Consider the following 12217-nt stretch of genomic DNA (forward strand, 5'->3'; position numbering starts at 1 on the left):
GAATAATGCTGCCGCTAGCTGAGGTCATGTTGATGTTCTTAAAGGGCCTCTGTCTCTGGCCAGTAGACTAGTTGGCGACTCGTTGGTCGTCCCGGTGAAAGCGCAAGCAATATTTCGGTCTCTTGGATCACCCGACGTCTCCGCCAGTGAGCTAGGCCCTTTAGACCACAAACTAGTGAAACCAAATCAACAGTGCCTCTGCTGGTTGCCGCCAAGTAATACTCTCAATGTTGCATTAATTGCTTTGGGGGGGAAATGTAGAAATCTCAAAATTGTCACATTTAGCTAATCTGTCCAACAGGCTCCTTACAGTGAAATATGAAGAACTGCATGCGTTTGAGTAGCTTTTTTGTATTCCTCTTTTTCTCCAGTTTTGTGTGCATCACATTTGGCAGAGTGCAGTCTTCAGCAACAAGGTCACAAATCTGTCTGAACACCCAAATAAATCATTTAAAGGCATGGGGGGGAGAAATACTTCCGGACTGGACTTTACTCTAGAGCTTTACACTGGAAACTAAAAGAAGGTATTGCATTCAAGCAAGATCATCAGTGCAAAGGCACTTAAGATAAACGTCAAATCAGCAGCAGCGCCTCACGAGGCTCCAACCAATAACGATAAAGAAAGGCAAGTCAAGTGCTATCCATGCAGCACAGTTAAATGGAGCCTCAGCAGTTGCGCTCGCTCAGCATATAAAGACCCGCCCCACAGTGGTCCTCATCCTAACGAGCCTCCATCCATTTACACCTAGTGCTTCTCTCTCCAGGGAAATCCCATTTTGTCAGCACTTGTCCACAGTGGAGTCAACACAGGTCATTATATGCTTATTTGTATTCCACCAGGATACATTGGATTTGTAGTGTTTGGCCACCCGATTTTTACTCAGGAAAAAAAAAACTAAGTGATTATAAACAGCACTTGTACTTATAGCGCAGGACAAAAACGGTATCCTCAATTTAGACATATGTCTGCACTTTTATAAAGGTAGTTTGTTTACTTCTTCACTAGGAAGTGTTATTACAAAATTTGTATCTGAAAATTTCCAGTGGGATACACTGGTCACCTGTAGCCCCATTTTTGTGCAGTTTTAATGAGTTTGGTTAGAGTTTTTTTCCAGGAAAAACCCATTTGATGAGGCACCCAAGATCCATCTACACAGAATGACAAATTGCAGGAACAATCAGAGCGAATCATGTGGCCCACAATTGGTCGGACCAAAGCAAATCGGTTTTGCAACAAAGCAATGAGTGTGCCCATGACAGGATTATTTGCGAGATGATAAGAGTCAGATGACTGACTCACGCTGACAAAGCAGAGCGGTGCGAGGGTGGCGAGTTTAAAAGTTAATGAGGGTATGCAGGATGTGAAGTTCAGTCGGGTACACGAGGGGACTTTTTTTTTTTTGAGTAATCTTTAAGGATTACGCTTCTGTTGAAGAAAACGTCCAGGATTTTAATCCAGTCATTCAATCAGCCCCTACTGTTATGATGCAACAAAGGAAAGCCCCATGAACCTTTTCATTTTAAGTAGTGTAAAAACGGGTTAGGTTGTGTTTAATATTTGGTTAAAACACAGCTGATTTCAATCATTCCAGAGGGGGATGTGCCTGTTGTGAGTAGAATTGAAGTAATAGCATGTTAGGCCCCGCTGGGCAGCTTGTGACACTTTAAATGACATCCAAATTGTCTGCGCCCTGCTGGCCTCCGTACTGTATGATACACAAACAAAACAAGTCCTAAAATTCACTTGCACCCCATTTGGTTAAATAATGACTTATTGTTGCTAGAAATGACTCTAAAAATGATTAAGTCTGGAAGAATCGCCACAGGCCCCAGTGAATCACTGTGATGTCTTCTAAAATAGAACATTCACCGTCACGCACAAAACAGTTGTACCACTTTGTCATTTAAATGTCTTACACAAAACATTGAAGATACCCTAATAAAATTTATATTTATAGCCACCAATAAATCCAAATACATCCTGGATGCACTTCAATCAATATGAGACTTAATTACCTTTTAGTGTAGATCAAGACAGTCACAACAAAAGTAAAACTGAAATCCCCAATTTTTGTAAATCTTTCATAAAATGGATGAGCTGACCAAGCAGTGAGTTGTACACAAATATTCCTCATTTGGATGCTACTGCATGGGTACAGTATGTACAAAAATTGTAATCACCAAAACAGTTCATGTGCCACTTTGGGGAAACACAGTTTGTAGTCAAGACTTCTACATCTTAAAAATCCATCCACAGTACTAGAGTACAATTTTCAGATAGTCTACCCAGCTCTGGTGGGAGGAAGCCAGAATACCCAGAGGGGGCAGGGGTGGGGGAGAACATGTACAGGGAGCATTATCAATTTTTAACACATTTTAGTTTTATCATCATGTGAATACTCATCTAATGTATTTGTCACTTGGGTTGAATTATTGATGACACTTTAAATTTGAGTTGCTTTTTTGAAGACAAAGCCATTCAGGGATCTTTGTCAACCTCTGAATTCTTCCAAAGCTTTTCCATAACTAATAAGGAAGGGTACTGACATAACCGTCCGAGTTGTCGGCGTTTATTGTGTAGACAATTTCTTGAGTAACAATTTAATGGTTCATGCTGCTTCTGAAATACGTTTTGCAAAAAAAATAAATAAATAAATAAAAAAACATAAGTCAAAGAAAAAGTTGACCCCAATATTAATTCTTTGATGCTCACTGAACTGAGGCCTTGTGAGGTCCGCTGATAAGTAATGTCATGCATTACATTTTTTCCAACAGTTTTGCATGACTCATGCATTTTTCCTGATAATTTGTCAAATCCGAAACATTATGGTCTAAAGGACTTTCAGAACAAGTCAGACATTGTAGATTATGTCTTGTTTCCATTAATGATCTCAGCTACAGTACATATACAGTAATTTATCAGCTCAAAGTATGCACCATTGATACTTTTGGGGCAATTTAGAGGCAGCGGAACTAGCTGTAAACATGCATTACAGCCAGTCATCAGGCAGCACCATTAGTTTTCTTTTGAAGAGTTGTGGGCCTGCTCAGGCTAAAAGCAGCAATAATACGGGACTGAGTGTATTGGCTAGTATACCTGGTGCTGAACAGTTCTTGGGCTCAGTTTCATTTTCGGCCGCTGATGCCATTAGCCGCCTCCCCCAGCGCTCCGGGTCGGGATGGTCCTGCATTATCATGCCGTGGCCTGCGGAGCAAACATCAAAACAGATTCAGATTCAGAGCTGCTTTTCAGACAGCTTTATCACCCACAAGCCTAAACGTGGATTGCTAACAACATGCCTGAGGTAAGAGTGAACATACAGAGGGTTTGTTTTTCAGGAAACCTCCCAATTTGACATGCTTGGTCATTATTGAGAATGGTTGTCATTCTCAATCCCCTACCACTTTTTTTTTTTTTTTTTCGCAAGAGTGCATCAAAAATGAAGCTGCTGCACACTTTTTGTCCACTCTTAAGCCTCTGTAATGAGGACAAGTGCTGCAGTCCTAAATATCTTATGTAAAAATCATACCAGCCAGTCCAGATGTGTTTTGAATTAGCAGTTTTTTTTATTCATTTGTTCCTGCACAAATGACACAGGGCCTCAGGCAAGATGAGAAAACTGTTGTGTGCAAAACGAATTGGCCAGGGTGACGCAAGGGCCTAATTATTGTTGTACAAGCGCATGCAACATGGGCAACTAGCCAGCCCGACTTCTGCTTGTGATGTCACGCAGACTGCACTCGTGAAGGTCCACTCACATGACATGGTCATAACCGTCTCCTTAACATGTGAAGGACTCCATGATGAGTCAGCAGGCAAAGCGCTCTTCTAGTCACAGCCAAGGAAGTAACGCGTAAACAAATGACAGTAAGTGTGACCCACCTGAAAAACTGACTTGAAACAACATCTGGACTTGTGAGAGCATTTTTTGAGATTGTAGTAGTAGTTTATGACATTTAAAAATTAGATCTTTAGAGATGGGTTTTGATTGTTTTACTCAACTTGTGTTGGAACCTACACTGAGAAGTCCTTTGAATTTAATTGAAACGTACATCAAGTGCACTTGATTAAAATGTGTTAAACATATTGTTTGATTATTTTTTATGACAAGAGGGGGAAATTACACCACTTTACTACAGTTTAATATGTTCGACCAAAAAGTAAGTACTTTTATTCTGTGTATAAATAAAATCTATTAAAGAAAGGCCAAACAGAACTTAAGATCACATGTTCACATGCTGATATTTGTGTTTGAAAAGTAAAAAAAAATAGAAATGTGCATTGATTACAGATCTCACCAGGCATCCTTCAATTATAAACTGTATGATAGCATTTATATGTAGAGTCAAACACCAAAACTAGTCATAGCATGGCCAAAGTTTGAGGTTAATAATAGAAAAATATCAACACTTCAATGTGTTATTTCCAGCCAGAATATGCCCATTCAACAAATAAGTAAGTTAAAAAGTGACAAGGGCTGAGAAAGCGATACTATTTTTGGCTTGTGTTGAGATCAAGTACTGTTACAAAATTTTCAGCATTATCAAATTTGAATTTCTGCAGTGAAGGAACAAGTTTGAATCCAATATACACTTACGCCTGATAGGATTCAAATGCTTTCAGCAAATCAGAATCATCTTTATTTGCCAAGTATGTCCAAAAAACACAAGGAATTTGTCTCCGGTAATTGGAGCCGCTCTAGTACGACAGCAGACAGTCATTTGACAGAGAACACTTTTGAGACATAAAGACATGGAGAAAAGCAGTCACTGAGCAATAAAGGGTCGCTAGTTTTCTGGTAATGCCGGTACATTTTATTTATTTTTTTTGGACAATTGTGCAAAAAGATGCAGAGTCCTCTGGCACTTAGAGCAGTTCGAATAACTAATGTTACAATAGTCCGGTACAATGACCGTTGTGCAAAGGGCGCCGAGACTTCAAGAGAGTAGTGCGATAGTCTGGGACAATGTTGATTGTGCAAATGTTGCAGATACTCCTCAGGCAATGTGTAAATGGAGCAGATGCTACTCTGGCATGAGTGGCCAGTATTGGTCAACAACAGATATGCAAATAGTGCAGCGTAGTGAGACTACTACAGTGAGTGCACGAGTAATATATAATTGGCCCGACAGAAATGTGACAACAAACCCAAGACAAAAAGACAAAATTGCCAGCATGTTGCAATGGAATTGTAGGTTAGGTGTTTAAGAAGTTGATCGCAAGAGGGAAGAAGCTGTTGCAATGTCTGCTAGTTCTAGTTTGCATTGATTGGTAGCACCTACCCGAGGGAAGGAGCTGGAAGAGCCGGTGACCGGGATTGTATACAACATGCAAGTACTGAATGTATGCAAAACTACTTGCTATAGAAAGTGATCAAGCGTATATGGTGAAACATGTTTTACACTTTTGCATAACTTCCCTTAGAGAGACAAAAAAAAGGATTGTTATTGTCCTTCCACCACATTGACATTTCAAGCAAATTTCATCATTTCACTGAGGTGAATGATTTTTTTATTTTTTTTATTTTCATACTTGAACTGATTTCATGCATCTCCGCCATATTTTGTTCAAGTACAGAGTAGATTCACATGCAAATGGGTCAATGCCAACTGGCCAATATGTCAATGTGGCCATAAAGACCATCCCAGTCACTTACCACCAGAACACCTTTAATTAATGAATAAAGTAGCTTAATAGTAGTTGTACTAACTGATCGATATTTCCTTGACCAATGACATAAGCTCAAAGTCACAGCACTAATAAATGTATTGAGACCACCGGCCAATGTAAGGTCTAGGTATGCTTAATACTTTTACTTCCTGCTGTGGTATCAAATAATGATCGGCTACGTTGGCGAGAACATCCTCCAGCTCTGTTCAATCAGCGAAATGGCGCAAGGACAAACATCCGTCCATCGGTCTCGCCGGGCTGTGAACACGCTCGGCTTTAATAGTCTGACAACAACAACAACAATAAAAAAAGACACTAGGACACAAAAGCTCAGACTGTATGAGCCCTTGCCTTGATTCTTAAAAGCTCTGTCAGTCACATATTTACACACACATCCACATCAACATAAGCGTGCAAGGCAGCATGTCATGCCTCTGCTCACTTCATGGCAGTTTGTGACCCAGGAAAGGTGTGTCAAAATCTTATCCATCTGGTCCAGACCATTCTGAAAATCAACATACCAATATAAATCAGATGGGTGCCAACAGTTTTTTTTCCTGCGACATGACAAAAGCTTGCTTGCCCCCCATCATAGCCTTTAGCCCCTTCCTCTGAAAGATCTACTCAATTAGATTGAGTAGATCTTTCAGAGGCGATTTCTGCCGCTCACATACGTACAGTGGGTACGGAAAGTTTTCAGAACGGCTTAAAATTTTCACTCTGTTATATTGCAGCCATTTGTTGAAATAATTTAAGTTATTTTTTTTCCCTCATTAATGTAAACAGCACCCCATATTGACAGAAAAAAAAAGTAATTGTTGAAATTTTTGCTGATTTATTAAAGACAAACTGAAATATCACACAGCCATAAGTATTCAGACCCTTTGCTGTGACACTCATTTCACTCAAGTGCTGTCCATTTCTCCTGATCATCCTTAAAATGGTTCTACACCTTCATTGGAGTCCAGCTGTGTTTGATTATACTAATTTGACTTGATTAGGAAAGCCACATCCCTGTCTATATAAGACCTTACAGCTCACAGTGCATGTCAGAGCAAATGAGAATCAGGAGGTCGAAAGGAACTGCCTAAAGAGTTCAGAGACAGAATTGTGGCAAGGCACAAATCTGGCCAAGGTTACCAAAAACATTCTGCTGCACTTAAGGTTCCTAAGAGCACAGTGGCCTCCAAAATCCTTAAATGGAAGACGTTTGGGACAATCAGAACCCTTCCTAGAGCTGGCCGTCCGGCCAAACTGAGCAATTGGGGGAAAAGAGCCTTGGTGAGAGAGGTAAAGAAGAACCCAAAGATCACTGTGGCTGAGCTCCAGAGATGCAGTTGGGAGATTGGAGTAAGTTCTAGAAAGTCAACCATCACTGCAGCCCTCCACCAGTCAGGGTTTTATGGCAGAGTGGCCCGACAGAAGTCTCTCCCCAGTGTAAGACGCATGAAAGCCCGCATGGAGTTTCCTAAAAACAACACCTGAAGGACTCCAAGACGGTGAGAAATGAGATTCTCTGGTCTGATGAGACCAAGATAGAAATTGTTGCCCTTAATTCTAAGTGGCATGCGTGGAGAAAGCCAGGCACTGCTCATCACCTATCCAATACACTCCCAACAGTGAAGCATGGTGGTGGCAGCATCATGCTGTGGGGGTGTTTTTCAGCTGCAGGGACAGGACAACGAAGAAAAGATGAAGGCGGCCGAGTACAGGGATATTCTGGACGAAAACTTTCGCCAGAGTCCTCAGAACCTCAAACTGGGCCCAAGGTTCAATTTCAACAATTCCATTTTTTTGTCAATATGGGGTGCTGCGTGTACATTATTGTGGGGAAAAATGAACTTAAATGATTTTAGAAAATGGCTGCAATATAAAAAAAGTGAAAAATTTAAGGGAGTCTGAATACTGTAGTTGTCGTGCAGCTGCAGACAAGCAATTCACAAGCTTTTTTTAAAAACTGTTCCGGCATGGCTAGGACTTCGTATGTCAGGCATACATGATTAAAGCAAGCCGTTAGGGACGACTGTGTTCCAGGACAAACCCACTTTAGCCAGCAAAAATAAAGGCCAAAATTAAATACAAATTTAAAAAAGGCTGCCTTTGGAGATGAGAGCTTTGTATGTATGATATCATGTATGATATCATTCCAGAATAATCATTTAAGCCTCTTCTTGTTTTAATGTAATTAATAAAACTCCCAGTGTATCTCACTGGAGATCTACTGTACAGTGAGTCAACTTTACAGATGCCCTCTGCAGCCTCCATCGGAGCCTAAGTGGGTGCAGATGGACAGATCCCACGACAGGGTCAGAAAGAGCTTAATGTGAGAAGCACTCCGAGTGTGTGTGTGGACTGCATTAGCGATACACTGACAACAATTCGATACGTTTGAGATGAGCTCGCTGTCAGATGACACCAATGAGTCACATTTGTGGGAGGGGGGCATTGTGGAGCAATTTAAAAAAAAAAAAAAAAGACAGAAATGCATTTCATTTAAACAACATTTATTAGACATAACCAGAAATGTTGACTTTTTTTTTTTTTTTTTTTTAACACAGCCATTGATGTACACTGTACAAGTAAATGTTATTTTCGACTTCCTCATTTTTTCCTCTCATCGTGTCAGAAATCCAAATAATTTACACTGTATACTGTCTAGACATTGAGATCAGCGTAACTGGTAGTTTTGAGGACTTTGACCTGCCAACATCAATCACTCTGTTCAGTGAAAAGATTCCCGTGTCAGTAATCTGCTCAATACGTTCCATTCGTCACTGAAGGTTGTAGACACTTGGTTCATTAAAACAACGTAACGGGAGTCGGGTTTCCTCTTGGGTGTCGTTTGGATGCGCTTTAGAGGACAGTGATTGGAGATCCAGTACTTGTTAGGAACATCCTTGTTTGGCTACATTTTTTTTTTTTTTTTTTTAACAGGGCATACAGAAGGCAGCAATTGTTTGTCAAAATGATTACCGAGAGATATTTGAAAAACACTTCTCTGCCATAAATATAAAACAAACGATAAATGGTGAATACGGTGCTAACTGAGCGTGCCTTTTATGTCGTATGTTTGGACCAATGCGGTCTTTATGTCACAAACTGAGGAACCACTGTAATTCAATAGCAACAAGGCACATTCTGCAAATGGATTCTTGTCCAAAATGCTTGTGTGTTGATGCGTCTTCCTTCCTTCTTGGATTATTTTCTTGGGTCCCCCTCAAATGCTGCTTTTTTACCAGTACTTTTCTTTTTCTTTTCGCTTTGATGATTGCTCCTTTTTGGGAGGGGGGGGGAATTGTAATGTTTGCTACTGTGACGATCTAAATTTCACTCACGGGATGGCTAAAGTATCCATCTAGCTATAAATACAAAATGTAGCCACACACTACTGGACTGGTTCAGTTCTTTGGGACATGGAGCTCCGCCACAGACATCTGTGCTCACCCTTACAATACGGATGCGGTTAGGGACCAAGACCCACCGTGCTTAAAAATTAAATTAACACAATAGCTTAGATTTACAGTATATAGCACCAAGGATACTTAGCACCAATTTATAGGGGTGAATGAAATGTTGAGTATATGCGAGGGATCCCGTGTTAGCGGAGGTGATAGACGGTTCCAGTCGAGGTCCAACAAGCAGGTTAGGCTCCTTTTAGCCAAAGCAAGGTGGTAAGCGTCAAGAAGATGCAGGGAAATGGTCCGTATCACGATTGGCGACGGTGGAAATTTACACCTGATCAGCTGCTAAGGTAGAAAAAGTGCCGACCAAACAAGACATTTATTAGCGACACATTGAACCGTGTATATTTGTGGTGCGGCATTCCCCAGGTTGTGTACTTGTGGACTTTGGGTGGGGTGGGGATATGTAGGTGTATTTAGGCTCAGGTCAAAGCAGTAACATTACTTGTCATTCGGTGACAGCTGTGAGTTGAGGAGCTTCATTTATTTTGACCAAAGTAGTCATTTGCTACCATCTTGTGGCATCTACTGAACAGAGAAGTGACAGTACAATATGAAACCCGTGGGGGGCGGGGGTCTTATTCAAAAACAAGTAGAGGCTCACTGTATATACACATTTCCAAAATGAGTAGCCCATGTATCACAGAGTTTTAAAAATGTAATAAAATGGCTGACAGTGAAGTAGTAATTACTTACTACTAGTATCTTTTCTATTTTACTGTCTTTTCAGGTTATGTGGAAAAATACACCAGCGTCCACGCAGTATTTTTTTTTTCGAATGATCAATTATATATAATATACTGTACTTTAATTGTCACTAATGTGCCTTATCAATAGCAGTGCACAATTTGGGGAGAATCCACAGATATGTATGAATAGGAGAGCAGTTGATGTTCTACAGAAAAATCTGCTACCTTAGAATCAGGGCATCTTAAAAAAAATAAAAAGTGTGCATTGATACATTTTAGTTATTTCCCCCATTCCCTGGTGGGACCACACACACACACAAAAAAGCAAAATTAAAAGAAAATGTTATTTTCTGTGGCATTAATTTTGTCAAGCCACATTGACACCTTTTCTCAGCACCTTGTCCACTAGTTGACCTCGGATGGCCGTTGTTTTTCGGGGGACACTCAACCAAAATTGCAAGGTTGGCGGTTAGATTACATAACTGCGTGTGATGCTGCGTTTGGGATGCTGTGCATGTCAGTGTTTGCACGGGCCTAAAGGGAAGACTTTTGGCATGAGGTGGTCGCATCACACATGACCGCTCATCTCAATTACACCGTGTGGGATCATTGCAAAAAAAAATAATAATAATCAACCCTCCATCACCATGTCTAGTGTGCGCACATCTACAGTGGCTGGTGCTGCAAAAACCGACAAATCAAACAGATTCCCGGTCCGGTGGCAAGTGTGCGTGTGTGCATGTAAAAGCGGGAGGTGATTACGCGCTTGTGCCTCCTCTCCACATGAAAATGTGCAGCTGCCACGGCGCGCACACTGCGGCAATACGGTGCAACGTGATAAAAAGGCTTCCTCGGTGTACGGTGGAATATTTACGCATTCGTACATACGAGAGTCGGGTGGTCTTGGGACGATCAGAAGGAGATGATTAAAATGCACCGATGTTGCATTCACGTGCCATTGGTTCCGCCGACAGATTAGATTGTGGCGGTGCGCGATTATAATGCAGATATCGCGTATGCGTGTGTCTGTGTGTGTGTATCATACACGCACTCACCTGTTTTGGTCAACAGCGCCGACATAGTCCACGCCACGAAGAGGGCACTGCAGATGAAGCACACCTGTACAAAGAGCATCTCCCTCCTTTTGCGAACTTTGAACATCTTCGCCATGATGCTCTTCTTCTTCTTGGGCGCCTTCACGCTGTCGTCCCGCTCCATGGCTCCTTCCTCCTCCCGTCAGCCACTTTTATTTCCTTAATTTATTTTTTTTTCCCTTGGCCGCCGTCCTTGAAATTAGCCGAAGAGGGCGACCGGTTTAACTCTTTTTTTTCCTTTTTATTATAATTTTATTATTATTTATTTTTTTTTAAAAGTGTTTTACAAAAAACCCAGCCGAGATGAGGTCGTCGTTTCAGTAGCTCAACGATTCAATTGGGCGAGGGAAGAATAAGACAAGCGAGCAGGCTCCCACTCCGGCGTGCATGTTGTCCCGTGGAGATGAGTGGAGTGAAGGTAGGTGGCGGGGGCTTACACAAAAACAAAACACGTTATCCTCTCTCCTCCTCGCTGTTGTTTTCGCCTCCAAAGGCGCCAACGTCCCGTCATCAACGGAAGGCTCGCTCAGCTGCGTGGGGAGCGAGTCCACGCACCTGCGCCTGATGTCCTGTGCGTGCGTGCGTGGAGGTTAATTGTCACATTCGGGCAGCTTTCATGCTCGTGCAGCAGAGTCAAACTCCTCCCTCCGCCCTCCCCTCCACACGGATTCCTCCCCCGTGGCACTGCCCTCCTCCTACCCGGCCGACCTTCATCCACTCCCACCCTCAATCTCAATGAGACAAGCGGGCTCCTCCGGGGTCCACTGCAGACACCAACTCGTCAATCAGCTGTCACGTTATTTTGCACCGAGTGATCAAAGCAAAGATTTTATTGAGCCTCCTATCATGCCACTCGTGCAAGCAGCAAAATCCTTCAGTGCTGTGTTATGAAACGTCAAGCCAATCAGTGAGTGTTATGTTGAGGGGAAACGGTATCCCGTGTAGAAATGCATATAAACTGCATAAACCAGTCGTTCTTAAACTGTCACAACTAAAAAAAATAAAATAAATAAAAAATAAAAAAATTACTTGGCTCTCCAAGGACCACCATTATGACCAACATTAACACCTTCACTGCCATTGACGGCTTTAGAAGTCAAATAGAAGATGTTTTATTCCTAAAAAGTATATTAAATGTTATTGTAAGCAACTGTATCATTTTGCACAGTTTAAACGTTACCACAATAAATATCGGAAAATGAAACATGACTTAAATGATGATTCAATTAAAATGCATGGCACAAAAAAAGCTTGATGCAAATTGTACCGAAATAAATGTTTGTAATTTATCAGTTTTAAAAA

At 41.4% G+C, this 12217-nt stretch overlaps 1 protein-coding gene across 3 annotated transcripts in view; it reads right to left on the reverse strand.

Annotated features, from left to right (window-relative positions):
- Window positions 1-11583, reverse strand: part of slc24a4b (solute carrier family 24 member 4b) — a 31647-nt gene extending 20064 nt beyond the window's left edge. The window contains exons 1-2 of one of the 3 annotated variants that reach the window (XM_061754557.1): window positions 10877-11583; window positions 3098-3205 (exon numbers count right to left, since the gene is read on the reverse strand). In XM_061754557.1, the coding sequence (XP_061610541.1) occupies window positions 3098-3205; window positions 10877-11039 (271 nt within the window). In that variant the 5' untranslated portion in view covers window positions 11040-11583. The remainder of the gene's footprint in view (window positions 1-3097; window positions 3206-10876) is intronic. The other 2 variants (XM_061754556.1, XM_061754558.1) reach the window with 2 other exon arrangements.
- Between the last annotated feature and the right edge of the window lie 634 nt (window positions 11584-12217).

The sequence above is a fragment of the Phyllopteryx taeniolatus genome, chromosome 18, assembly GCF_024500385.1.
Source record: "Phyllopteryx taeniolatus isolate TA_2022b chromosome 18, UOR_Ptae_1.2, whole genome shotgun sequence".
NCBI classification, from domain to species: Eukaryota; Metazoa; Chordata; class Actinopteri; order Syngnathiformes; family Syngnathidae; genus Phyllopteryx; species Phyllopteryx taeniolatus.